Source organism: Oncorhynchus masou, chromosome 13 (genome assembly GCF_036934945.1).
Source record: "Oncorhynchus masou masou isolate Uvic2021 chromosome 13, UVic_Omas_1.1, whole genome shotgun sequence".
In the NCBI taxonomy this organism is placed as follows: domain Eukaryota; kingdom Metazoa; phylum Chordata; class Actinopteri; order Salmoniformes; family Salmonidae; genus Oncorhynchus; species Oncorhynchus masou.
Window position 1 is genome coordinate 9215452 of NC_088224.1, and position 27635 is coordinate 9243086.

General features: G+C 45.6%; 1 protein-coding gene across 1 annotated transcript; it reads left to right on the forward strand.

Annotated features, from left to right (window-relative positions):
- Positions 1-697: 697 nt before the first annotated feature.
- On the forward strand, positions 698-26749 carry sh3bp5lb (SH3-binding domain protein 5-like, b). The gene is made up of 6 exons (XM_064982890.1): positions 698-2011; positions 2403-2465; positions 3439-3567; positions 19386-19547; positions 24771-24944; positions 25427-26749. Exons 1-6 carry the CDS (start codon positions 1718-1720, stop codon positions 26060-26062), a joined length of 1458 nt encoding a protein of 485 aa, XP_064838962.1. The 5' UTR covers positions 698-1717; the 3' UTR covers positions 26063-26749.
- Positions 26750-27635: the final 886 nt, after the last annotated feature.

The following is a 27635-nucleotide window of genomic DNA, read 5'->3' on the forward strand; positions in this document are numbered from 1 at the left end:
TCCAACCTATGATGTTGGCTCCAGCTCAAGAGACATCACCGCTGCTTTCTTGTGGGGAGCAGTGATTAACCGTGCATAATAAAATGTATAAATGAATTAGCCTGGCTACCGTCTTCTATCCATCCTCTGACGTTTTTGAACCAATAAAACGGGTGGTAGATCAACAAACGTTAGAATTCCATTTCCATCAAATTTTCCAGGGGCGGCAGGGTAGGCTAGTGGTTAGAGCGTTGGACTAGTAACTGGAAGGTTGCAAGTTCAAATCCCCGAGCTGACAAGGTACAAATCTGTCCTAGGCCGTCATTGAAAATAAGAATTTGTCCTTAACTGACTTGCCTGGTTAAATAAAGGAAAAATTAATCATTAGCCTGACATGTAGCAATATTGTCTGACCTTTCTGGTCAAAAGTAGTGCACTACATCAGGTGCTATTTTTGGGGCGCAGGCTCGTGTCTTATCACTTTTAACACACAATTCTCTCTGTCTGTATCTGTTCTCCAGGGGCTGCCTGCTGTGGCAGAACGTGGCTCAGAGTGATTGTGGTTTCCCCCGCAGGGACACGGCAAAGTCAAGAGGTTCTGGAAATGAGTCACACTTGCCCCTTCTGTGTTATCATGAGAAAGGGATTACGAGAGGAAAACAGAAGGGGCATGAGAGGGATCAAGAGGAAAAGGAATAAGGGGAGATATATATATATTAAATTATATTTTTCCATAATGTGTTGGCTAGGAAAGACTGGTACCCAGGCTCCAGTGACTGGTCTTGGGAAAGACAAAATGGAGTAAGCAACTGCTTTATTTTTGTTGTTGATATGTCTCCTTTTGGGTTGGTGGGACAAATGATATGAAAAAGTGTAAGACAGCCTGCAATGCCTGTAATTTTATGCGTTACCAGAACTTTTCAGACATGAGTTGTATGCATTTCCTGAGTGGCGCAGTGGTCTAATGAACTGCATCTCAGTACAACGAGGCTTAACTACAGACACTCTGGTTCGATTCCAGGCTGTATCACAACCGGCAGTGAGTTCCATATGGAATTGTCTGGGTTTGGCTGGTGTAGGCCTTCATTGTAAATAAGAATTTGTTCTTAACTGACTTGCCTAGTTAAATAAAGGTTCAGTAAATGTAATTGCAGAAGAGCCATGCATAACAATGTGGGGATTTAACACGCAAGTCTGCTATTAAATGCACTTAACGTTTTTTTTAAATACTGTATGATATGATTAAATCAAACATATCAATGAAACCATTTAAAAAAATGTTCACAGCTGATACATTCGACGCCAAGTGCTATCAACACAGGGCAGGGGAGTGATACAAAGCTTGTTTGATAGCCATATACATGTTTAATGCTTTCAAACTTGTTTTTTGCTGATTTTTATCGTCATTATGACAAGAAGTCAGAAGGACCGGTTTGTCTAAAATAATTGTACTGGTTCAAGCTACGGGACAAATCATGTAATGACGTAATCTGGTGTAAGTGGAGCTACATTTTGAGTTCGTCACCTACCTGCAAATTCATTGCGATACCAGCTAATAGCTAGCTAACCGTAGCTAGTTATCCAGCCAATTAAAGCAATGCCTTGATGACAGCAGTTAGCTAACAACAGAGACCTAGCTGCTAGTTTAGCTAGGAATAGTTGCTCATTGCAAACGTGAATTTCCGACATGTGGTGCACGTAGCACGTATTTGTACATTTATACGACTTGCATAAATGGATGCTTCACCTCTGGGCGAGCAAACCCCCGAAACACAGTCGGCCACGAATGGAACCAGGGAGCTCGCGTGAAAGTCCATTCGGTTCCGGGGGTCCCGATCGGTCGGACATACGCGAGGAGACCCCCGGCGAAGAGGCTGAGGATGGGGACAACAGCATACTGAGAGAAGGGGGAGGGAACGAAAACACTCTGGACAACATGAAAACAGAATGTGAGGATGATGACACTGGGGAAAATGTTGATGCTGCTAATGAAGAAGGCAAATATGAAGAGGAATTGGACCCTAGAATTCAGGCAAGTTTAGAATGTTATTAAACGTGTCTGTAGTACAGCAGCCTGTACAGTATCTGACTCATGTTTCTCATTGCAAACCCATACTGCTTATATTCTGCTGTCAATATAGCGACATCAGCTGTACATAACCATAGACCAAACCAAATGTCAGTATGGCAGACTCTTGCATCATTTTGCTTAAATGCAATTTAAATGCCACATCTGCATTACAAATGGCTTCCACAATTTCACAGGGATTTATTTAATACTTATTGTAATGAAGTTTATGGCCAGGCCAAACCCAATTTGAAACATTCTCTCTTATTGTGATGAAGGCCAGTCCCAATACTAAATCTTTACCCTTTTTTTTGTTCTCTCTCTCTCTCTCTCTCTCTCTCTCTCTCTCTCTCAGGAGGAGCTAGAGCACCTCAATCAGGCCAGTGATGAAATTAACAAGCTGGAACTGAAACTGGATGTGAGTGAGTTTTTTGGTCAGCTAGCCTCATAACCCAGAATCAAATCTAACGTCTGAGGAGTCTAGTCTGTTCTGGGACAAATAGACCTATCAGCCACACAACCCAACATAAAACATTAAAAACACCTGCTCTTTCCGTGACCGACTGACCAGGTGACTCCAGCTGAAAGCTATGATCCCTTATTGATTTGATTGACACTTCAATCGGTGAAGATAAAGGGAAGGAGAGAGGTTCAAGAAGGATTTTTAAGCCTTGAGATAATAGAGACATGGGTTGTGTATGTGTGGCCTTCTGAATGGCATACAAGAACTGCAACACTGGGTTTTTCCACGCTCAACATTTTCCCATTGTATATCAAGAATGGTCCACCATCCAAAGGACATCCAGCCAACTTGACACAACTGTGGGGAGCGTTGGAGTCAACATGGGCCAGCACGCTTTCGACATGCCCCAATAGGGGAAAAGGGGAAGGTGTTCCTAATGTTTGGTATACCCAGTGTATGCTAGTGCTATACTTTACAATGTCTTTCTTGGGGCCTACTCACTCTTTCTCTTGGTGTTGACATAGATAATGTCATGGGGCGGCAGGGTAGCCTAGTGGTTAGAGCGTTGGATTAGTAACCGAAAGGTTGCAAGTTTGAATCCCCGAGCTGACAAGGTACAAATCTGTCATTCTGACCCTGAACAGGCAGTTAACCCACTGTTCCTAGGCTGTCATTGAAAATAAGAATTTGTTCTTAACTAACTTGACAAGTAAAATAAAGGTAAAATTAAAAAAACAAATGTGATTCAGGTCTCGTCAACACACTCTTAATTCACTGCACACAACAGGAGATTACTTACTTCCCAAGCCTCAAGGTCTAATGTGAAGACCTCTTGAGGATGTTATTGGAGTGATATAATTTGATGGTAGCCTATCAATTACAGTACTGAGCTATGAGGTTAACTGGGGAATGTCTCTCTCCCCTTCAGGATGCAAGGTCCAGCTACAGGAGGATCCTCACTGACTCAGCCAGGAAGCTCAATGCTCAGGGCTCCCAGTTAGGGACCTGCATTGAGAAGGCCAGGCCCTACTACGAAGCCCGCAGACTAGCCAAAGAGGTTGGTGTTTGTGTGGGGTTGTGTGTCGGACTGGATGTGTGTTTTGAGTGGTGTTTGGGTGCATCGAAAGGTTTTTAATATTATCTCTGGTGTGGCAAAATAGCCATTTAGTTACCCAGCCTCTGTCAACCTACAGTGCCTTCGGGGAAAGTATTCAGACCCCTTGACTTCAATCGACACACAGTACCACATAATGACAAAGCAAAAACAGTTTTTTGGAAAAATGGTGCCGAAGAACATGGCTGACATTTTACATTCTCCAACAATTGTGCTATTTTATGTTTTTTTTTGTGTTTTGTGTAACTTTATTTTTTTAGCTTATTGTGTACGTAATGTTGCTGCTACCGTCTCTTATGACCAAAAATAACTTCTGGACTTCAGAAAAGCGATTACTGGGCCTCCCGGGTGGCGCAGTGGACTAGGGCATTGCATCGCAGTGCTAGCTGTGTCACTAGAGACTCTGGGTTCGCGTCCAGGCTCCTTCGCAGCTGGGCCTTGACCAGGAGGTCCGTGGGGTGACGCACGATTGACCTAGCGTCGTCCGGGTTAGGGAGGGCTTGGCCGGTAGGGATATCCTTGTCTCATCGCACACTAGCGACTTCTGTGGCGGCCGGGCGCAGTGCGCACTAACCAGGTCGCCAGGTGTTTCCTCCGACACATTGGTGGTTGGATGCGCGCTGTGTTAAGAAGCAGTGCGGCTTGGTTGGGTTGTGTTTCGGAGGACGCATGGCTTTCGACCTTCATCTCTCCCGAGCCCGTACAAGAGTTGATGAGACAAGATATTAACTACTAACAATTGGATACCACGAAAAGGGGGTAACATTTTGTGTTTTAAAGATAAGTGATCACTCACCACTGACTGGAAGAAAAATGTTCATTTAACGAGTCCGACGAGATGGATATCCTGCTTTCTTTCACTGGAACAGGCCCAGATCCACGCCTTTCACTGGAACGGGCCCAGATCCACGCCTTTCACTGGAACAGGCCCAGAACCACGCCTTTCACTGGAACAGGCCCAGATCCACGCCTTTCACTGGAACAGGCCCAGAACCACGCCTTTCACTGGAACAGGCCCTGATCCACGCCTTTCACTGGAACAGGCCCTGATCCACGCCTTTCACTGGAACAGGCCCAGATCCACGCCTTTCACTGGAACAGGCCCAGATCCACGCCTTTCACTGGAACAGGCCCAGAACCACGCCTTTCACTGGAACAGGCCCAGATCCACACCTTTCACTGGAACAGGCCCAGATCCACTCCTTTCACTGGAACAGACCCAGATCCACACCTTTCACTGGAACAGGCCCAGATCCACGCCTTTCACTGGAACAGGCCCAGAACCACGCCTTTCACTGGAACAGGCCCAGATCCAAGCCTTTCACTGGAACAGGCCCAGATCCACACCTTTCACTGGAACGGGCCCAGATCCACGCCTTTTGCGTGAAGAAAAGGGGACGCAGAGCGGGGATCCTTCTGAGAATCCGGAGGCGAGCGAGTAAACTCCCAATGTCTTCCGTTCTTGCTAACGTACCAATCATTGGAAAATAAAATTGATTACCTACTATAGAGATTATCCTACCAACGGGACATTAAAAACTGTAACATCTTATGTTTCACTGAGAAGTGGCTGAACGAAAATACGGACAATGTAGATCTAGCGGGATTTTCAATGCGCCGGCAGAACAGAGACGCTACCTCTGGTAAGATGATGAGTGGGGGGGGGGGTGTGTCTTTTTGTCAATAACAGCTGGTGTGCGATGTCTAATATTTAAAAAAGTCTCGGTATTGCTCGCCTGAGGTAGAGTACCATATGATAAGCTGCAGACCACACTATCTACCAAGAGTCCTCATTTGTATTATTCGTAGCGGTCTATTTACCACCTCAAAACGATGCTGGCACTAAGACCGCACTCAACGAACTCTATAAGGCCGTAAGCAAAGAAGAAAGAAAATGCTCACCCAGAAGCGGCGCTCCTAGTGGCCGGGGACTTTAATGCAGGGAAACTTAAATCAGTTTTGCCAAACTTTTACATGCTGGGGGGGGATCCTAGACCACTTTTACTCCACACACAGAGATGCATTCAAAGCTCTCCCCCGCCCTCCATTTGGCAAATCTGACTAATTTTATCCTCCTGATTCCTGCTTACAAGCAAAAACTAAAGCAGGAAGTACCAGTGACTCGCTCAATACGGAAGTAGCCAGATGGTGTGGATGCTACGCTACAGGACTGTTGCTAGCACAGACTGGAATATGTTCCGGGATTCATCCAATGCCATTGAGGAGAACACCACCTCAGTCATCGGATTCATCAATAAGTGCATCAATGATGTCATCCCCACAGTGACTGTACGTACATATCCCAACCAGACGCCATGGATTACAGGCAATATCCGCATCGAGCTAAAGGCTAGAGCTGCTGCTTTCAAGGAGAGGGAGACTAATCCGGACCCTTATAAGAAATCCCGCTATGCCCTCAGACTAACCATCAAACAAGCAAAGCATCAATACAGGATTAAGATTGAATCCTACTACACCGGCTCTGACGCTCGCTGGACGTGGCAGGACTTGAAAACTATTACGGACTACAAAGGGAAACCCAGACGCAAGCTGCCCAGTGACGCGAGCCTACCAGACGAACTCAATGCCTTTTATGCTCGCTTCGAGGCAAGCAACACTGAAGCATGCATGAGAGCACCAGCTGTTCTGGATGACTGTGTGATAACACTCTCGGTCGCCGATGTGAACAAAACCTTTAAACAGGTCAACATTCACAAAGCCGCTGGGCCAGACGGATTACCAGGACGTGTACTCAAAGCATGCACGGACCAACTGTCAAGTGTCTTCACTGTGTGCTTAGTGTGTTTCACGGGAAAGTCTAAACTTGTTGTATTCGGCGCATGTGGCAAATAAAGTTAGATTTGCAGAAATGTTTGCTAATTTATTACAAATAAACTGAAATATGACATTTGCATAAATATTCCGACGTTTTACTCAGTACTTTGAAGCATCTTTTGCAGTGATTACAACCTCGTCTTCTTGGGTATGACGCTACAAGCTTGACACCTGTATTCAGGGAGTTTCTCCCACTCTTCCCTGCAGGCCCTCAAGCTCTGTCAGGTTGGATGGGGAGCGTTGCTGCACAGATATTTTTAGGTCTCCAGCGATGTTCGATCAGGTCCTGAGCGCTCTGGAGCAGGTTTTCATCAAGGATCTCTCTGTACGTTTGCTCCTTTCATCTTTCCCTCAATCCTGACTAGTCTCCTAGCCCCTGCCACTGAAAAACATCCCCACAGCATTACGCTAACACCACCATGCTTCACCGTAGGGAGGGTGCCAGATTCCCTCCTGATGTGTCGCTTGGTATTCAGGCCAAAGAGTTCAATCTTGGTTTCATCAGACCAGAGAATCTTGTTTCTCATGGTCTGAGAGTCTTTAGGTGCCTTTTGGCAAATTCCAAGTGAGCAAACTCCAAGTGTGCCTTTTACTGAGGAGTGGTTGCCATCTGGCCACTCTACCATTAATACCTAATTGGTGGAGTGCTGCAGAGATGGGAGAACCCTCCAGAAGGACAACCATCACCAGAGGAACTCTGGAGCTCTGTCAGAGCGACCATCATATTCTTGGTCACTTCCCTGACCAAGGCTCTTCTCCCCCGATTGCTCAGTTTGGCCGGGCAGCCAGCTCTAGGAAGAGTCTTGGTGGTTCCAAACTTCTTCCATTTAAGAATGATGGAGGCCACTGTGTTCTTGGGGACCTTCAATGCTGCAGACATTTTTTGGTACCCTTCCCCACATCTGTGCTTCGACAAAATCCTGTCTTGGAGCTCTACGGGCAATTCTTTCAACCTTATGGCTTGGTTTTCGCTCCTCTGACATGCACTGTCAACTGAGGGACCTTATATTGACAGGTGTGTACCATTCCAAAATCATGTCCAATCAATTGAATTAACCACAGGTGAACGCCAATCAAGTTGTAGAAACATCCCAAGGATGATCAATGGAAACAGAATGCACCTGAAAGCTCAATTTCAAGTCTCATATCAAAGGGTTTGAATACTTATGTAAATATGGTATTTCTGATTTTAATACATTTTATATAAAAACTGTTTTCGCTTTGTCATGATGGGGTATTTTGTGTGTGTGTGTATTGCTGAGGACTTTTTTTAAAGGTATTTAATCCATTTTAGAATAAGTGTGTATCATAACAAAATGTCAAAGGGTTTGAATACGATCCAAAGGCACTGTATATTTGCATAACTTAATCCACACACATGAATGTGTAAAAAAACAAAAACAACAACATTTCATTAAGATTCTTATATGAATTTAACCTTCCAAGTTGTTGTTATAGACGTAGTACATGAAGCCGCCTAATGAGTCATCCTTATTGATTACGTAAAACATTTAACCTTTGGAAGGTGAACTTTTCACCCCAGTCTTGAGGTCCCTCGGTGAAACGGGGCGCGAGTGCCAGTCCATGTTTAATCAGCGTTGCGAAGGCTATTTCCAAACGGTAATTAGAACTAATGGAAATATTTTGTGTAACCCTCAGGGATCTAATTGAAACCAATTAAGTAAATCATGGATTGGAAATGTGATCTGGTTAGCAGCAACCAACCTCACGGCCAATGCAGCAGAGGAAAGACACTGGGATCAGCATTTCTTCTAGACATCTGTCTGTGTCTGTCTGTGTCTGTGTCTGTCTGTGTCTGTCTGTGTCTGTGTCTGTCTGTGTCTGTGTCTGTCTGTGTCTGTGTCTCTGTCTGTCTGTGTCTGTGTCTGTGTCTGTCTGTGTCTCTGTCTGTGTCTTTGTCTGTGTCTTTGTCTGTGTCTGTCTGTGTCTTTGTCTGTGTCTGTGTCTGTCTGTGTCTGTCTATGTCTGTCTGTGTCTGTCTGTGTCTGTCTGTGTCTGTCTGTGTCTGTCTGTGTCTGTCTGTGTCTGTGTCTGTCTGTGTCTGTGTCTGTCTGTCTGTGTCTGTCTGTGTCTGTCTGTGTCTGTCTGTGTCTGTCTGTGTCTGTCTGTGTCTGTCTGTGTCTGTGTCTGTCTGTGTCTGTCTGTGTCTGTCTGTGTCTGTGTCTGTCTGTCTGTGTCTGTCTGTGTCTGTCTGTGTCTGTGTCTGTCTGTCTGTCTGTGTCTGTCTGTGTCTGTCTGTGTCTGTGTCTGTCTGTGTGTCTGTCTGTGTCTGTCTGTGTCTGTCTGTCTGTGTCTGTCTGTGTCTGTCTGTCTGTCTGTCTGTGTCTGTCTGTGTCTGTGTCTGTCTGTGTCTGTCTGTGTCTGTCTGTCTGTGTCTGTCTGTGTCTGTCTGTGTCTGTCTGTGTCTGTCTGTGTGTCTGTGTCTGTCTGTGTCTGTGTCTGTGTCTGTCTGTGTCTGTGTCTGTGTCTGTGTCTGTGTCTGTGTCTGTCTGTGTCTGTCTGTGTCTGTGTCTGTGTCTGTCTGTGTCTGTCTGTGTCTGTGTCTGTGTCTGTCTGTCTGTGTCTGTCTGTGTCTGTCTGTGTCTGTCTGTGTCTGTCTATGTCTGTCTGTCTGTCTGTCTGTGTCTGTCTGTGTCTGTCTGTGTCTGTCTGTGTCTGTCTGTGTCTTTGTCTGTGTCTGTTTGTCTGTCTGTGTCTGTGTCTGTCTGTCTGTCTGTGTCTGTGTCTGTGTCTCTGTCTGTGTCTGTCTGTGTCTGTGTCTGTCTGTGTCTGTGTCTGTCTGTGTCTGTGTCTGTCTGTGTCTGTGTCTGTCTGTGTCTGTGTCTGTGTCTGTCTGTGTCTGTGTCTGTCTGTCTGTCTGTCTGTGTCTGTCTGTGTCTGTGTCTGTGTCTGTCTGTCTGTGTCTGTCTGTCTGTCTGTGTGTCTGTGTCTGTGTCTGTCTGTGTCTGTCTGTGTCTGTCTGTGTCTGTCTGTGTGTGTCTGTGTGTGTCTGTGTCTCTGTCTGTGTCTGTGTCTGTCTATGTCTGTGTCTGTCTGTGTCTGTCTGTGTCTTTGTCTGTGTCTCTGTCTGTGTCTGTGTCTGTGTCTGTCTGTGTCTGTGTCTGTCTATGTCTGTCTGTGTCTTTGTCTGTGTCTGTCTGTCTGTGTCTGTCTGTGTCTGTCTGTGTCTGTCTATGTCTGTCTGTCTGTGTCTGTCTGTCTGTCTGTGTCTGTCTGTGTCTGTCTGTGTCTGTCTGTGTCTTTGTCTGTCTTTGTCTGTCTATGTCTGTCTGTCTGTGTCTGTCTGTCTGTCTGTCTGTGTCTGTCTGTCTGTGTCTGTCTGTCTGTCTATGTCTGTCTGTCTGTGTCTTTGTCTGTCTGTGTCTGTCTGTGTCTGTATGTCTGTGTCTGTCTGTCTGTCTGTCTGTGTCTGTCTGTGTCTGTCTGTGTCTGTCTGTGTCTGTCTGTGTCTGTCTGTCTGTCTGTCTGTCTGTCTGTGTCTGTCTGTCTGTGTGTCTGTCTGTGTCTGTGTCTGTGTCTGTGTCTGTGTCTGTCTGTGTCTGTGTCTGTGTCTGTCTGTGTCTGTCTGTGTCTGTCTGTCTGTGTCTGTCTGTCTGTGTCTGTCTGTGTCTGTCTGTGTCTGTCTATGTCTGTCTGTGTCTGTCTGTCTGTGTCTGTCTGTGTCTGTCTGTGTCTGTCTGTGTCTGTCTGTGTCTTTGTCTGTGTCTTTGTCTGTCTATGTCTGTGTCTGTCTGTGTCTGTCTGTGTCTTTGTCTGTCTGTCTGTCTGTGTCTGTCTGTGTCTGTGTCTGTCTGTGTCTGTCTGTGTCTGTCTGTCTGTGTCTGTGTCTGTGTCTGTCTGTGTCTGTCTGTGTCTGTGTCTGTCTGTGTCTGTCTGTCTGTCTATGTCTATGTCTGTCTGTGTCTGTCTGTGTCTGTCTGTCTGTCTATGTCTATGTCTGTCTATGTCTGTCTGTGTCTGTCTGTGTCTGTCTGTGTCTGTCTGTGTCTGTCTGTGTCTGTCTGTGTCTGTCTATGTCTGTGTCTGTCTGTGTCTGTCTGTGTCTTTGTCTGTGTCTCTGTCTGTGTCTGTGTCTGTGTCTGTCTGTGTCTGTGTCTGTCTGTCTGTCTGTGTCTGTCTATGTCTGTCTGTGTCTTTGTCTGTGTCTGTCTGTCTGTGTCTGTCTGTGTCTGTCTGTGTCTGTCTATGTCTGTCTATGTCTGTCTGTCTGTGTCTGTCTGTGTCTGTCTGTGTCTGTCTGTGTCTGTCTCTGTCTGTCTGTGTCTGTGTGTGTGTCTGTCTGTCTGTCTGTGTCTGTCTGTGTCTGTCTGTGTCTGTGTGTGTGTATGTCTGTCTGTCTGTGTCTGTGTGTGTGTATGTCTGTCTGTCTGTGTCTGTCTGTCTGTCTGTGTCTGTGTGTGTATGTCTGTGTCTGTCTGTGTCTGTGTGTGTGTCTGTGTCTGTCTGTGTCTGTCTGTGTCTGTCTATGTCTGTCTCTGTCTTTGTCTGTCTGTGTCTGTCTGTGTCTTTGTCTGTCTATGTCTGTCTGTGTCTTTGTCTGTCTATGTCTGTCTATGTCTGTGTCTGTCTCTGTCTGTGTCTGTCTCTGTCTTTGTCTGTCTATGTCTGTCTATGTCTTTGTCTGTCTGTGTCTGTCTGTGTCTGTCTGTCTGTCTGTCTGTCTGTCTTTGTCTGTCTATGTCTGTCTGTCTGTCTGTCTGTCTGTCTGTGTCTGTCTGTGTCTGTCTGTCTGTCTATGTCTGTCTGTGTCTGTCTGTGTCTGTCTGTCTGTCTGTCTGTCTGTCTGTGTCTGTGTCTGTCTGTCTGTGTCTGTCTGTCTGTCTATGTCTGTCTATGTCTTTGTCTGTCTGTGTCTGTCTGTGTCTGTTTGTGTCTGTCTATGTCTGTCTGTCTGTGTCTGTCTGTCTTTGTCTATGTCTGTCTGTGTCTGTCTGTCTCTGTCTCTGTCTATGTCTGTGTCTGTGTCTGTCTATGTCTGTCTATGTCTTTGTCTGTGTCTCTGTCTGTGTCTCTGTCTGTGTCTTTGTCTGTGTCTGTCTGTGTCTGTCTGTGTCTGTCTGTGTCTGTCTGTCTGTGTCTTTGTGTGTCTGTCTGTGTCTGTCTGTGTCTGTCTGTCTCTGTCTGTGTCTGTGTGTGTCTGTCTGTGTCTGTCTGTGTCTGTCTGTCTGTGTCTTTGTCTGTCTGTCTGTCTGTCTGTCTGTCTGTCTATGTCTGTCTGTGTCTGTCTGTCTGTCTATGTCTGTCTGTGTCTGTCTGTGTCTGTCTGTGTCTGTCTGTCTGTCTGTGTCTGTGTCTTTGTCTGTGTCTTTGTCTGTGTCTTTGTCTGTGTCTGTCTGTGTCTGTGTCTTTGTCTGTCTGTCTTTGTCTGTGTCTGTCTGTGTCTTTGTCTGTCTGTGTCTTTGTCTGTCTGTCTCTGTCTGTGTCTGTGTCTGTCTGTGTCTGTCTGTGTCTGTCTGTGTGTCTTTGTCTGTGTCTTTGTCTGTCTGTCTGTGTCTGTCTGTGTCTGTCTGTGTCTTTGTCTGTGTCTGTCTGTCTGTGTCTGTCTGTGTCTGTCTGTGTCTGTCTGTGTCTGTCTGTGTCTGTGTCTGTGTCTTTGTCTGTGTCTTTGTCTGTGTCTTTGTCTGTGTCTGTCTGTGTGTCTTTGTCTTTGTCTGTCTGTGTCTTTGTCTGTGTCTGTCTGTGTCTTTGTCTGTGTCTGTCTTTGTCTGTGTCTGTCTGTGTCTTTGTCTGTCTGTGTCTTTGTCTGTCTGTGTCTCTGTCTCTGTCTGTGTCTGTGTCTGTCTGTGTCTGTCTGTGTCTGTCTGTGTCTGTCTGTGTGTCTTTGTCTGTGTCTTTGTCTGTCTGTGTCTGTGTCTGTCTGTGTCTGTCTGTGTCTGTCTGTGTCTGTCTGTGTCTTTGTCTGTGTCTGTCTGTCTGTGTCTGTCTGTGTCTGTCTGTGTCTGTCTGTGTCTTTGTCTGTGTCTTTGTCTGTGTCTTTGTCTGTGTCTGTCTGTGTCTTTGTCTGTGTCTGTCTTTGTCTGTGTCTGTCTGTGTCTTTGTCTGTGTCTGTCTGTGTCTTTGTCTGTGTCTTTGTCTGTGTCTTTGTCTGTGTCTTTGTCTGTGTCTGTCTGTGTCTTTGTCTGTGTCTGTCTGTGTCTTTGTCTGTGTCTGTCTGTGTCTTTGTCTGTGTCTGTCTGTGTGTGTCTGTGTCTGTCTGTGTCTTTGTCTGTGTCTGTCTGTGTCTGTCTATGTCTTTGTCTTTGTCTGTGTCTGTCTGTCTGTCTGTGTCTGTCTGTGTCTGTCTATGTCTTTGTCTGTGTCTGTCTGTGTCTTTGTCTGTCTGTCTCTGTCTGTCTGTGTCTGTCTGTCTGTCTGTGTCTTTGTCTGTCTGTGTCTGTCTGTGTCTGTCTGTGTCTTTGTCTTTGTCTGTCTATGTCTGTCTGTGTCTGTGTCTGTCTGTGTCTTTGTCTTTGTCTGTCTGTCTGTCTGTCTGTCTGTCTGTCTGTGTCTGTCTGTGTCTGTCTGTGTCTGTCTGTTGTCTTTGTCTGTGTCTGTCTGTGTCTGTGTCTGTCTGTGTCTGTCTATGTCTGTCTGTCTGTCTGTCTGTCTGTCTGTCTGTCTATGTCTGTCTGTGTCTGTCTGTGTCTGTCTGTGTCTGTGTCTGTCTGTCTGTGTCTGTCTGTGTCTGTCTGTGTCTGTCTGTGTCTGTCTGTGTCTGTCTGTCTGTCTGTGTCTGTCTGTGTCTGTCTCTGTCTGTGTCTGTGTCTGTCTGTGTCTGTGTCTGTGTCTGTCTGTGTCTGTCTATGTCTGTCTGTGTCTGTCTGTGTCTGTGTCTGTCTGTGTCTGTCTGTGTCTGTGTCTGTCTGTGTCTGTCTGTGTCTGTCTGTGTCTGTCTGTGTCTGTCTGTGTCTGTCTGTGTCTGTCTGTGTCTGTCTGTCTGTCTGTGTCTGTCTGTGTCTGTCTGTGTCTGTCTGTGTCTGTCTGTCTGTGTCTGTTGTCTGTCTGTGTCTTTGTCTGTGTGTCTGTCTGTCTTTGTCTGTCTGTCTGTCTTTGTCTGTCTGTCTGTCTGTCTGTCTGTGTCTGTCTGTGTCTGTCTGTGTCTATGTCTGTCTGTGTCTGTCTGTGTCTTTGTCTGTGTCTGTCTATGTCTGTCTGTGTCTGTCTTTGTCTGTGTCTTTGTCTGTGTCTTTGTCTTGTCTTTGTCTTTGTCTGTGTCTTTGTCTGTGTCTTTGTCTGTCTGTGTCTGTCTGTGTCTGTGTCTTTGTCTGTCTGTGTCTATGTCTGTCTGTGTCTATGTCTGTCTGTGTCTGTCTGTGTCTTTGTCTGTCTGTGTCTATGTCTGTCTGTGTCTGTCTGTGTCTTTGTCTGTGTCTGTCTGTGTCTTTGTCTGTGTCTGTGTCTGTCTGTGTCTTTGTCTGTGTCTGTCTGTGTCTGTCTGTGTCTGTCTGTGTCTGTGTGTCTGTCTGTGTCTTTGTCTGTGTCTGTCTTTGTCTGTCTGTGTCTTTGTCTGTGTCGTCTGTGTCTGTCTGTGTCTGTGTCTGTCTGTGTCTGTCTGTGTCTGTCTGTGTCTTTGTCTGTGTCTGTGTGTGTCTCTGTCTGTCTGTGTCTGTCTGTGTCTGTCTGTGTCTGTGTCTGTGTCTGTCTGTGTCTATGTCTGTGTCTTTGTCTGTGTCTGTCTGTGTCTGTGTCTGTCTGTGTCTGTCTGTCTTTGTCTTTGTCTGTCTGTGTCTGTCTGTGTCTGTCTGTGTCTTTGTCTTTGTCTGTCTGTGTCTGTCTGTGTCTGTCTGTGTCTTTGTCTTTGTCTGTGTCTGTCTGTGTCTGTCTGTCTGTGTCTGTCTGTGTCTGTCTGTGTCTGTGTCTTTGTCTGTCTGTGTCTGTCTGTGTCTTTGTCTGTGTCTATGTCTGTGTCTTTGTCTGTGTCTGTCTGTGTCTGTGTCTTTGTCTGTGTCTGTCTGTGTCTGTCTGTGTCTTTGTCTTTGTCTGTCTGTGTGTCTGTCTGTGTCTGTCTGTGTCTTTGTCTGTGTCTGTGTCTGTGTGTGTCTGTGTCTGTCTGTCTGTCTGTGTCTGTCTGTGTCTGTCTGTGTCTGTGTCTGTGTCTTTGTCTGTCTGTGTCTTTGTCTGTGTCTGTCTGTGTCTGTCTGTGTCTTTGTCTGTGTCTGTGTCTCTGTCTGTCTGTCTGTGTCTGTCTGTCTGTCTGTCTGTGTCTGTCTGTGTCTGTCTGTGTCTGTCTGTGTCTTTGTCTGTCTGTGTCTTTGTCTGTGTCTGTCTGTGTCTTTGTCTGTCTGTGTCTTTGTCTGTCTGTGTCTTTGTCTGTCTGTGTCTTTGTCTGTCTGTGTCTTTGTCTGTGTCTATGTCTGTCTGTGTCTTTGTCTGTGTCTTTGTCTGTGTCTATGTCTGTGTCTGTCTGTGTCTTTGTCTGTGTCTGTGTCTGTCTGTGTCTTTGTCTGTGTCTATGTCTGTCTGTGTCTTTGTCTGTGTCTGTCTGTGTCTTTGTCTGTGTCTATGTCTGTCTGTCTGTCTGTGTCTTTGTCTGTGTCTGTCTATGTCTGTCTGTGTCTTTGTCTGTGTCTTTGTCTGTGTCTTTGTCTGTCTGTGTCTGTCTGTCTGTGTCTTTGTCTGTCTGTGTCTATGTCTGTCTGTGTCTATGTCTGTCTGTGTCTGTCTGTGTCTTTGTCTGTCTGTGTCTATGTCTGTCTGTGTCTGTCTGTGTCTGTTGTCTGTGTCTGTCTGTGTCTTTGTCTGTGTCTGTCTTTGTCTGTCTGTGTCTTTGTCTGTCTGTCTGTGTCTTTGTCTGTGTCTTTGTCTGTCTGTGTCTGTCTGTCTGTGTCTTTGTCTGTGTCTGTCTTTGTCTGTGTCTATGTCTGTCTGTGTCTGTCTGTGTCTGTCTGTGTCTTTGTCTGTGTCTGTGTCTGTCTGTGTCTATGTCTGTCTGTGTCTGTCTGTGTCTGTCTGTGTCTGTCTGTGTCTGTCTGTGTCTTTGTCTGTGTCTATGTCTGTCTGTGTCTTTGTCTGTGTCTATGTCTGTGTCTGTGTCTGTCTGTGTCGTCTGTGTCTGTCTGTGTCTTTGTCTTTGTCTGTCTGTGTCTGTCTGTGTCTGTCTGTGTCTGTCTGTGTCTGTCTGTGTCTTTGTCTTTGTCTGTGTCTGTCTGTGTCTGTCTGTCTGTGTCTGTCTGTGTCTGTCTGTGTCTGTCTGTGTCTGTCTGTGTCTGTCTGTGTCTTTGTCTGTGTCTTTGTCTGTGTCTTTGTCTGTGTCTGTCTGTGTCTTTGTCTGTGTCTGTGTCTGTCTGTGTCTGTCTGTGTCTTTGTCTGTCTGTCTGTCTGTCTGTGTCTGTCTGTCTGTCTGTGTCTGTGTCTGTGTCTGTGTCTGTGTCTGTGTCTGTCTGTGTCTGTCTGTGTCTGTCTGTGTCTTTGTCTGTGTCTGTGTCTGTCTGTGTCTATGTCTGTCTGTGTCTTTGTCTGTGTCTGTCTTTGTCTATGTCTATGTCTGTCTGTGTCTTTGTCTGTGTCTATGTCTGTCTGTGTCTTTGTCTGTGTCTGTGTCTGTGTCTATGTCTGTCTCTGTCTGTCTGTGTCTCTGTCTGTCTGTGTCTGTCTGTGTCTGTCTGTGTCTGTCTGTGTCTGTCTGTGTCTTTGTCTTTGTCTGTCTGTGTCTGTCTGTGTCTGTTTGTGTCTGTGTCTTTGTCTGTCTTTGTCTGTCTGTGTCTGTCTGTGTCTGTGTCTGTCTGTGTCTGTGTCTCTGTCTGTGTCTGTGTCTGTGTCTGTGTCTGTGTCTGTCTGTCTGTGTCTGTCTGTGTCTATGTCTATGTCTGTCTGTGTCTTTGTCTGTGTCTATGTCTGTGTCTGTCTGTGTCTGTGTCTGTCTGTGTCTGTGTCTGTCTGTGTCTGTCTGTGTCTTTCTGTCTGTGTCTGTGTCTGTCTGTGTCTTTGTCTCTGCTTAAGGAGACTGGCACTGTGTGACCAATGTTATGAAAATCTACATTTGCCTTTTTGGAAAGTATTCACACTCGTTGACGTATTCCACATTTTGTTGTTTTACAGCTTCATTTTAAAATTGATTAAATTGAGATGTATTTTCTCTGGCTTATACACCAACCCCATAATGTCAACGTGGAGTTACAGGGCCTTCAGAAAGTATTCACACCTCTTGACTTCTTCCACATTTTGTTGTGTTACAGCCTGAATTTATAATGAATATAATAGTTGTGATTATCTATTTTGAATTCAGGCTATATCTTTTTTTTTTTTTTTTTTTCCTCACCCATGAACGCTCAAATACCCCATAATGACAAAGTGAAAACATGTTTTTTTGTTTTGTTTTTTAATTTTGCAAAATGTGTTAAATGAAATACTTAATTTACATAAGTATTCACAGCCCTGAGTCAATACTTTGTAGAAGCACCTTTGGCAGCGATTACAGCTGTGAGGGTTTCTGGGTAAGTCTCTAAGGGCTTTCCACACCTGGATTGTGTAACATTTTCCCATTATTCTTTTCAAAATTCTTCCAGCTCTGTCAAATTGGTTGTTGATCATTGCTAGACAACCATTTTCAGGTCTTGCCATAGATTCTAGTAGATTTAAGTCAAAACTGTAACTCAGTCACTCAGGAACATTCACTGTCTTGGTAAGCAACTCCAGCTGTTTTAGGTTATTGTCCTGATGGAAGGTGATTTCATCTCCCAGTGTCTGGTGGAAAGCAGACTAAACCAGGTTTTCCTCAAGGATTTTGCCTGTGCTTAGCTCATTTACGTAGATCCTGAAACTCCCCAGGGCTTAACGATTACAAGCATACCCATAACATGATGCAGCCATCACTATGCTTGAAAGTCTGGAGAGTGGTACTCAGTGTTGTATTGGATTTACCCCAAACGTAATGCTTTGTATTCAGGACATAAAGTTAATTTCCTTCCCACATATTTTGCATTATTACTTTAGTTTCTTGTTGCAAACAGAATGAATGTTTTGGAATATTTATATTCTGTACAGGCTTCCTTCTTTTCACTTTGTCAGTTAGGTTAGTATTGTGGAGTAACTACAATGTTGTTGATCCATCTGTGGTTTTCTCCTATCACAGCCATTTAAACTCTAATTGTTTTAAAGTCTCCATTGTCCTCATGTTGAAATCCCTGAGCAGTTTCCTTCCTCTCCGGCAACTGAGTTAGGAAGGACGCCTGTATCTTTGTATTGATACACCATCCAACGTGTAGTTAATAACTTCACCGCTCAGAGGGAAATTCAGCGTCTGCTTCTTTATTTAATCTACCAATAGGGGCCCTTCTTTATTTGATCTACCAATAGGTGCCCTTCTTTGCGAGGCATTGATAAAAAACTCCCTGGTCTTTTATGGTTGAATGTGTTTTTTGAAATTCACTTCTCGACTGAGGGAACTTACAGATAATTGTATGTGCGGGGTACAGAGTTGAGGTACTCATTCAAAAATCATGTTAACCGCTATTGTGAGTCTCTTATGCAACTTATGTGACTGGCTAAGCACATTTTTTGTCCTCCAACCTATTTCCGTTTGCCATAACAAAGGGGTTGAATACTTCTTAACTCAAGACATTGCAGCTTTTCATTTTTCAATCCACTTTGAATTCAGGCTGTAACACAACAACATGTGGAATAAGACAAGGGCTGTGAATACTTTCTGAAGTAGCGGAGAAAAGTAGAGAGAAGGTCGGTATAATTTCCCCTTTAGATGTTAACTACGAAGACGTCTATTCAGGAGACAAGACAACCAAGCACTTTTTGTTGTTGTGTGATTTAAAAAATATATATAAATATTTATTTATTTATTTATATATATATATATTTATTTATATATTTATTTATATTTATATATTTTTTATTTATTTATATATTTATATTTATTTATATATATTTATTTACATTTATTTATTTTTATTTATTTATATTTATATATATATTTATATATATTTATTTATTTATTATTCTGTCCACAAAACAGTTGCTTGGTTTGACCTGGCACACGTCTGACTGCTATTGAGCGAGACAGACAGTCAAGGGAACCGTGACACAAAAAATTATTATAACTGGTGTTCAAGAGTGAAGCAGTCATCAATCTTTGCCTGACGACCCTAAACTTTGGGCAACCTTGTGCGTCTATCCGGCCCCGCCCCCTCCTGCTGTTGCGGCCTCTCTCCGGCCCCGCCCCCTCCTGGGATTCTGAGTCACCTTGTGCGTGTTCCAAATGGCACCCTTTTCCATTTATAGTGCACTACTTTTGACCAGGGCCCTAAGGGTAGTAGTGCACTATATATAGGGAATAGTGTGCCACTTGGGACCGAAACCTCGTCTCGAAGTGCCCCTCTCTTTCTCCCTAAACCAACATGGACAAATCTTCCCCCTCTCTGGCTTTGACATAATTTACCAACTGGAATGACTAGAATACGATGAGGATCAGCTATTTTCATGGTTCACTTCTCTATGATTTGTAGCTGTTGCTGCCGTCTTCTTGTTTTATAGCTGGTGATGGGGAGACTTCCTGTCACCACCAACATCATTCTCCTGATTTTTAGAGGCTAATCCTAACTTCCATTTAAATCAGATTTTAATTTAGTCCTGGATTGATGTCAATGGGAATTACATTTGAACGTTACTGTAAGTAAGGATTCGCCCCTTAGTAATTGGTTTGTCGTCTGGTTGGTTGTGGTGTTCTTTACTGAACTATGATTGGTTGTGTGGTGTTCTTTACTGAACTATGATTGGTTGTGTGGTGTTCTTTACTGAACTATGATTGGTTGTGTGGTGTTCTTTACTGAACTATGATTGGTTGTGTGGTGTTCTTTACTGAACTATGATTGGTTGTGTGGTGTTCTTTACTGAACTATGATTGGTTGTGGTGTCTCTCTTACTATGATTCATTGTAGTGTCTTTAGCTGAACTATGATTGGTTGTTGTTTTCATAGGCCCAGCAGGAGACGCAGAAGGCAGCGTTGCGGTATGAGAGGGCCGTCTCCATGCATACGGCCGCCAGAGAGATGGTGTACGTGGCAGAGCAGGGGCTCCTGGCAGACAGGAACACTCTGGACCCCACCTGGCAGGAGATGCTCAACCACGCCACCTCCAAGGTACAGAGAGAGAGGAGGGGGACCTCCAAGGTACAGGGAGAGAGGAGGGGGACCTCCAAGGTACAGGGAGAGAGGAGGGGGACCTCCAAGGTACAGGGAGAAAGGAGGGGGACCTCCAAGGTACAGGGAGAGAGGAGGGGGACCTCCAAGGTACAGGGAGAGAGGAGGGGGACCTCCAAGGTACAGGGAGAGAGGAGGGGGACCTCCAAGGTGCACAGGGAGAGAGAGGAGGGGGACCTCCAAGGTACAGGGAGAGAGAGGAGGGGGACCTCCAAGGTACAGGGAGAGAGGAGGGGGACCTCCAAGGCGCGCAGGGAGAGAGGAGGGGGACCTCCAAGGCGCGCAGGGAGAGAGGAGGGGGACCTCCAAGGCGCGCAGGGAGAGAGGAGGGGGACCTCCAAGGCGCGCAGGGAGAGAGAGGAGGGGGAGCTCCAAGGTGCTCAGGGAGAGAGGAGGGGGACCTCCAAGGCACAGGGAGAGGACAGGTCGTAGCTGTGGCAGACCAGGAGTGCTGATCTCTGAAGTGCTTTATGAATACAGGACCAGGGCTATTCAACTCTGGTTCTGGTGGGACAAAACAACACCTCTGGTTTCATTTTCTCCTTCTAATCAGCGACTGATTCAGACGTGGTATGGCAGGTGAGGGGTTAACTACCAGGTAGAAAGAAAAACCCATTAGAACTTCAACCCAAAGTCCAGGAGTTTCTTTGTCCTAGACAGTGAGAACTTGTGGCTAATAGTGCTGAGAGTTTAGTGTTATTTTGAGGTCCGTTTGTTTGATTATTATTTTTAAATATCAAGGTTTTCAATTTCAGTTTTGACAACAACAACAACAAAAATCAACAAATGTATTATGAAAAATTGACATTAAAATGATTTTTTTTTTTTTAATGGAAATTCCAAAGGCCAAAATAGTGAACATTCAATTGCCAAAACGTTGAAAATATTCCCATGTATCTGTCAGGTCCACGTGGGGTAGACCCCTATTATTTTTAATGTCCTACTCGACTCTGCTCAGGCAAGCAGCGTTATCTCTGTGTTCCCCACGCTGTACTGTCTTTAGTCATCTTATTTAGCCTGTCTAACGATGCTGCAGAGCTGTCTGACCAAGTCATTTCTCTACTTCTTCAAAGTAGATGAGGTATACTTTCACAAACTGTCTCTATCCCTCTCTCTCATCTTTGTGTTGTTTACAGTCTCTATCCCTCTCTCTCATCTTTGTGTTGTTTACAGTCTCTATCCCTCTCTTTGTGTTGTTTACAGTCTCTATCCCTCTCTTTGTGTTGTTTACAGTCTCTATCTCTCATCTTTGTGTTGTTTACAGTCTCTATCTCTCATCTTTGTGTTGTTTACAGTCTCTATCTCTCATCTTTGTGTTGTTTACAGTCTCTATCTCTCATCTTTGTGTTGTTTACAGTCTCTATCCCTCTCTTTGTGTTGTTTACAGTCTCTATCCCTCTCTTTGTGTTGTTTACAGTCTCTATCCCTCTCTTTGTGTTGTTTACAGTCTCTATCCCTCTCTTTGTGTTGTTTACAGTCTCGTACAGTCTGTCTAATTTAAAGGTAGCAGGCGTGAAAGTGTATCCATCTCTGTCCGAGACGGAAATAACAGGCGCAATGGATTATGGTCATGTAGTTAATTACCACGTTTGTTGTTGAACTAGGTTGAATATTTGCCTAACTCCCTTCAGCGTACCATATAGTTCTTGACTTCTCTCTAGAGAAACAGCGCGTCGGGCTGAAAAACCCCAGAACTAAATTGAATTCAAATAATTTAACCGACATCGGTCAATTAGTTTAATAACCACAAAGAAAAATGAAATTTCAGTTAATCGCTCAGCACTAGTGGCTAAAGCTATTATCTATGGTAGACCGTTTAAGAAGACCGAGGATAGGTTTATGGTAGACCGTTATGAAGACAGAGGACGGGTCTATGGTAGACCGTTTAAGAAGACCGAGGATAGGTCTATGGTAGACCGTTAAGAAGACCGAGGACGGTCTATGGTAGACCGTTAAGAAGACCGAGGACGGGTCTATGGTAGACCGTTAAGAAGACCGAGGACGGGTCTATGGTAGACCGTTAAGAAGACAGAGGACGGGTCTATGGTAGACCGTTAAGAAGACAGGTCTATGGGTCTATGGTAGACCGTTAAGAAGACAGAGGACGGGTCTATGGTAGACCGTTAAGAAGACAGAGGACGGGTCTATGGTGGTTTAAGAAGACCGAGACCGTTAAGAAGACAGAGGACGGGTCTATGGTAGACCGTTAAGAAGACAGAGGACGGGTCTATGGTAGACCGTCAAGAAGACAGAGGACGGGTCTATGGTAGACCGTTAAGAAGACAGAGGACGGGTCTATGGTAGACCGTTAAGAAGACAGAGGACGGGATGGACGGGTCTATGGTAGACCGTTAAGAAGACCGTTAAGAGGACGGGTCTATGGTAGACCGTTAAGAAGAAGACAGAGGGACGGGTCTATGGTAGGGTTAAGAGGACGGGTCTATGGTAGAAGAGGACGGGTCTATGGTAGACCGTTAAGAGGAGGACTATGGGTCTATGGTAGACGTTAAGAGGACGGGTCTATGGTTAAGAGGACGGGTCTATGGTAGACCGTTAAAGACGGGTCTATGGTAGACGGGTCTATGGTAGACCGTTAAGAGGACGGGTCTATGGTAGACCGTTAAAGAAGACCGTTAAGAGGACGGGTCTATGGTAGACCGTTAAGAAGACAGAGGACGGGTCTATGGTAGACCGTTCAGAGGACAGGTCTATGGTAGACCGTTAAGAAGACAGAGGACGGGTCTATGGTAGACCGTTAAGAAGACAGAGGACGGGTCTATGGTAGACCGTTAAGAAGACAGAGGACGGGTCTATGGTAGACCGTTAAGAAGACAGAGGACGGGTCTATGGTAGACCGTTAAGAAGACAGAGGACGGGTCTATGGTAGACCGTTAAGAAGACAGAGGACGGGTCTATGGTAGACCGTTAAGAAGACAGAGGACGGGTCTATGGTAGACCGTTAAGAAGACCGAGGACGGGTCTATGGTAGACCGTTAAGAAGACAGAGGACGGGTCTATGGTAGACCGTTAAGAAGACAGAGGACGGGTCTATGGTAGACTCTCTTTCTCACGGACTGATTCAGACCTGGTACAGAGATGTTCTCTGTACTAGACAATGACAGAAGGTAGTGTGAACGGCCCAGTACATCACCGGGAACAAGCTTCCAGCCATGCAGGACCTCTATACCAGGCGGTGTCAGAGGAAGGCCCTAAAAATTGTCAAAGACTCCAGTCACCCTAGTTATAGTCTGTTCTCTCTACGACCGCACGGCAAGCGGTACAGGAGCGCCAAGTCTACGACCAAAAGGCTCCATAACAGCTTTCACCCCCCAAGCCATAAGACTCCTGAACAACAAATCAAATGGCCATCCGGACTATTTACATTGACCCCCCCCCAAGGGGTTCCTGTACCCCTTGTATATAGCCTCGTTATTTTTTATTTTTTTACTTTAGTTTATTTAGTAAATATTTTCTTAACCAACAATGCAGTTCAAGTCATTGAGTTAAGGGCTTGTAAAGTAATCATTTAAGGTAAGTAAGGTGTTGTATTGGGTGCATGTGACAATTTGATTTGATGAACCAGTCCTGGAGTTGATTATCTCTACTAGATAATCACTAGCTTACTAAAGCTTCTCTATGGTAGATGGTGAATGATGGTGTGAGAACTATCAATCTCTTCATCCTACAAGTAGTTGAATCAGGTTCCCGTGTGTAACGTTAAGCCTCTTCGTCGGAGTGGATGTTTTAAGGGTGTCTGTTTACTATGTCTCCCAGCATGGTGCAGGGGGATGGACACTCTCTCTGTGCTTAATTCATGTGGACCAGTACTCTTTGTAAAGATCAAGGTCGGACGTCCTCATGTAATGGAGTGCCGCTATTCTGTTCTGCTATGGAAGTGATTCACAGGCCACTTAACGTGTCTATCTCTTTTTTGTTTTTAATTTTACCCCTTTTTCTCCCCAATTTCGTGGTATCCAATTGTTTATTTTAGTAGTTACTATCTTGTCTCATCGCTACAACTCCCGTACGAGCTCGGGAGAGACGAAGGTGGAAAGTCCTCCGATGCACAACCCAACCAAGCCGCACTGCTTCTTAACACAGCGCGCATCCAACCCGGAAGCCCGCCGCACCAATGTGTCGGAGGAAACACCGTGCACCTGGCAACCTTGGTTAGCGCGCACTGCGCCCGGCCTGCCACAGGAGTCGCTGGTGCACGATGAGACAAGCCCTCCCTAACCCGAACGACGCTAAGTCAATTGTGTGTCGCCTCACGGACCTCCCGGTCGCGGCCCGTTACGACAGAGCCTGGGCGCGAACCCAGAGTCTCTGATGGCACAGCTGGCGCTGCAGTACAGCGCCCTTAACCACTGCGCTGCACCTGGGAGGCCGAAGAGAGGGACTCTCACCCAGGTATTATCATCACCTAACAGCTGGTTGGGCTGCTGATGTGAGGGTTGGTGCGAGGGACGGTGCGAGGTGAAATAACTGTTTCTTTTCTCCTTGTAAAAGTGCCAGTGTGTTGATGCTGATGATTGATGGGGAAAGAGACACCTAGAGAGTGACGACAGGTTGATGCTGATGATTGATGAGGACAGAGACACCTAGAGAGTGACGGCAGGTTGATGCTGATGATTGATGGGGACAGAGACACCTAGAGAGTGACGACAGGTTGATGCTGATAATTGATGGGGACAGAGACACCTAGAGAGTGACGCCAGGTTGATGCTGATAATTGATGGGGACAGAGACACCTAGAGAGTGACGCCAGGTTGATGCTGATGATTGATGGGGACAGAGACACCTAGAGAGTGACGCCAGGTTGATGTCCAAAGGCATGACCGACGGCTGCTGATGGTGTGTGTGTGTGTGTTTCCCCAGGTTAACGGGGCAGAAGAGTGAGCGGCTGCTGATGTGTGTGTGTGTGTGTCCCAGGTGTGTGTGTGTGTGTGTGTGTGTGTGTGTGTGTGTGTGTGTGTGTGTGTGTGTGTGTGTTTCCCAGGTGAACGAGGCTGATGGTGTGTGTGTGTGTTTCCCAGGTGAACGAGGCTGATGGTGTGTGTGTGTTTCCCAGGTGAACGAGGCTGATGGTGTGTGTGTGTGTGTGTGTTCCCCAGGTGAACGAGGCTGATGGTGTGTGTGTGTGTGTGTGTGTGTGTTCCCCAGGTGAACGAGGCAGAGGAGGAGCGGCAGCGGAGTGAGAGGGAGCACCAACGGGTCACTCAGCTGTGCCAGGAGGCAGAGCAACGTGTCCAGACCCTCCAGAAATCCCTCAAGAGGTTCATCATCAAGTCCAAACCTTATTTCGAGCTCAAGGCTCAGTTCAACCACCTACTAGAGGTGAGTAGCCTCGTCTCAGACAGAACGACCCATAGGACAAGAAGCTTATCTCTCTAAATGAGTTCACGATCGTACTCGCTGTAGGATAGTCAGTACATTCTAACTGTCTCAATGTGATGTTACAGCAGTGTGATGTTACAGCAACAGTTCAACTGCTTGCGTTGTGTTACTCTGAGTCCACTATAAAGCTGCGGTGTCCCTCATGGTTTGGTGCTACGACCATTCTCTTTCTGATCGGCCATGTTTTAAGCAACACGTTAGTTTGAGAAGCTCCGTTTTTAATTTCAACGAAACCAGTGCATGAAGCAGACCGGCTCCGCGAGAGGCTCGCGCTGCTCAGCATTAAAAATAACACTGTTCTATTTTCAAGATTTCGACAAGCGGGCTCACCCAAGAACACTTACTTAAAAAAAATAAAAAAAATACAGTGAAACATTTTTGGGGTACAAATCCTGTTTACTTCAACTTCCTTTTTTTTACAGGAGCACAAGGCAAAGGTGGTGCAGCTGGAAGAACGCGTTGCAAGGGTAAAAATGCGCTACTCCGTCGCCCTGCGCAACCTGGAGCAAATCAGCGAACAGATCCATGCCCAGAGGGGGCGTGTCCGAGCCACCAGGGCCCGCCCCGTAGCCTGCAGTGGGCGGAGCTCCCCAGTGGGGGCGGAGGCTGAGGTCAAAGCTGCTGTCGGGGTTCAGGTTGGAGGAGCATGTGGCGGAGGAGGAGGGTTGGAGGAGAAGGACTGGGCTGATGGAGAGAAGACCAGGCAGTGGGTGGAGAGACACAGAGAGCAGGGCTGGGGTCACAGGGAGAGGGGGGAGGCAGGGTCAGACTCCATGTCTGTCATCAGCCTCCAGACCATCGCCTCGGACCTGGAGAAGTGCGACTCGGTGGGGCACCTGGGGGACCTGAGTGACGTTAGCAGCCTGATGGGAGAGGACTGGGAGAGGCACCGTTCCCTGATGGCTGAGGACAGAGATAGGAACCCAAGGGCAGAGGAGAGAGTTGTGAGGGAGGTGAACATCACTGCTCCAAGGCAGGATAGATTGGAGGTGGTGAGGGGGGTGAGAGGGAGACAGGAGAGCTTTGTCAAGCAGCACCACAGAAGTGTGAGTTTGTGAGACCAGAATAGAAGGCACTGTGTGATGAATGATCAGATAAAGGAATGAAATCGAGAGAGAGAGCAAAGAATACAGACGGCAATTGTGGAAGTTCTGTTTGAGGGATTGAAATGTAGAACACTGACAATGAGTCCCAAATAGAACCCTATTCCCTACATAGTGCACTACTTTTGACCAGGGCCTATAGGGAATAGGTTGCAATTTGGCACACAACCCTGCATCATTGTGACACTGCAGAGGGGAGTACCAGGGAAGTGGAGGGTGGCTGGTACATCATGCACACACAGAGAGAAGAAGAAGAAGAAGAAGAAGAAGAAGAAGTAGTGTCAGGCGATTCACTAGGTTCCTTGTGGGACTTGTAGTTCCTACACTCTAATCTGTCTATTGTTCAACACCAGTAAGATATCAGTGACCTGAGGTAAAGCTAGTTTTAACACAGTTCTGTGTGTAAATACAGAGACATAATAGATAACTTTACTTACAGTTTCACATGCAGCTGAACATTTTAATCAGCAGTTTATTTTATCAATGCTATTTCGATTTTGACATTAGTCCCTTTAAAAAGGCCTTTGTGCTTTTTTCCCAAATTGATTGAATTGCCACAGAATTCGTTTTCCGCTCGTCCTTGGAATGAACCAAAGGTGTTGATACAAGCAATACTGCTCTCTCTCTCTCTCTCTCTCTCTCTCTCTCTCTCTGTCTCTCTGTCTCTCTGTCTCTCTCTCTCTCTCTCTCTCTCTCTCTCTCTCTTTTTCTCTCTCTCTGTCTCTCTCTGTCTCTCTGTCTCTGTCTCTCTCTCTCTCTCTCTCTCTCTCTCTCGTAAAAATAGATTTTAAAACATTTTAGTTATTAGACCTGTTTTGTGTTTTTACCCCAGTAGAATGTTCTGGAAATGTTCCCAGCACATCGAGGGCCAACGGCTCCCTCAGACACCAGACTGTAGTCTCTGTCGCTCACATTGACCCTTCTCTGACCTCTCACAATCCCTGCTTTCTGTCAGGAAGAAAACAAATGTGTCTGCTATCCTGATCTGACACAAGAATGTGTGTCCAAAATGGGACCCTATTCCATATGTAGTGCACTACTTTTGACAAGGGCACATTTTGGGCTTTGGTCAAAAAATAGTGCACTATATAGGGAATAGGGTGACATTTAGGACACATACAAGATGTTACACTGCGTGGTGGGAAATAGTTCTAATTAACACATTTTTAGTATTGCGTAAACCATAAAGAACTTTCTTTTTTTTTGAGGAACATCAAAAATAAGATTTTTAATTTTACTCAAATGTATTTTAAGTGCCTTTGACCCTCCTAATTAAAAAAAAATATATATATATATATATATATATTTTTTACATATTCTGAGTGTAATGCCCCTTTAATGTCTTTGATGACATTTTTTTGTAATCAGGGAATCCCAATTCTAACCATTAATTATTTAATTTCTTAACTTCACTAAAAATTGTCAAACAGTTTTCATTGTTTTAGATTTAAATACTTTACCTGTGTTTTACCATAGTTAACATTGTTGACAAATGTACCTGCATGTCACCTACTCTTAGCGCCACTAA

Bases quoted from the DNA above. Each gene is read 5' to 3' on its own strand.
- sh3bp5lb (XM_064982890.1), top strand. From the start codon at position 1,718: ATGCTTCACCTCTGGGCGAGCAAACCCCCGAAACACAGTCGGCCACGA. The intron at 19,548-24,770 runs GTACAGAGAGAG...TGTGTTCCCCAG, and splicing joins TCAACCACGCCACCTCCAAG to GTGAACGAGGCAGAGGAGGA. The intron at 24,945-25,426 runs GTGAGTAGCCTC...TTTTTTTTACAG, and splicing joins AGTTCAACCACCTACTAGAG to GAGCACAAGGCAAAGGTGGT.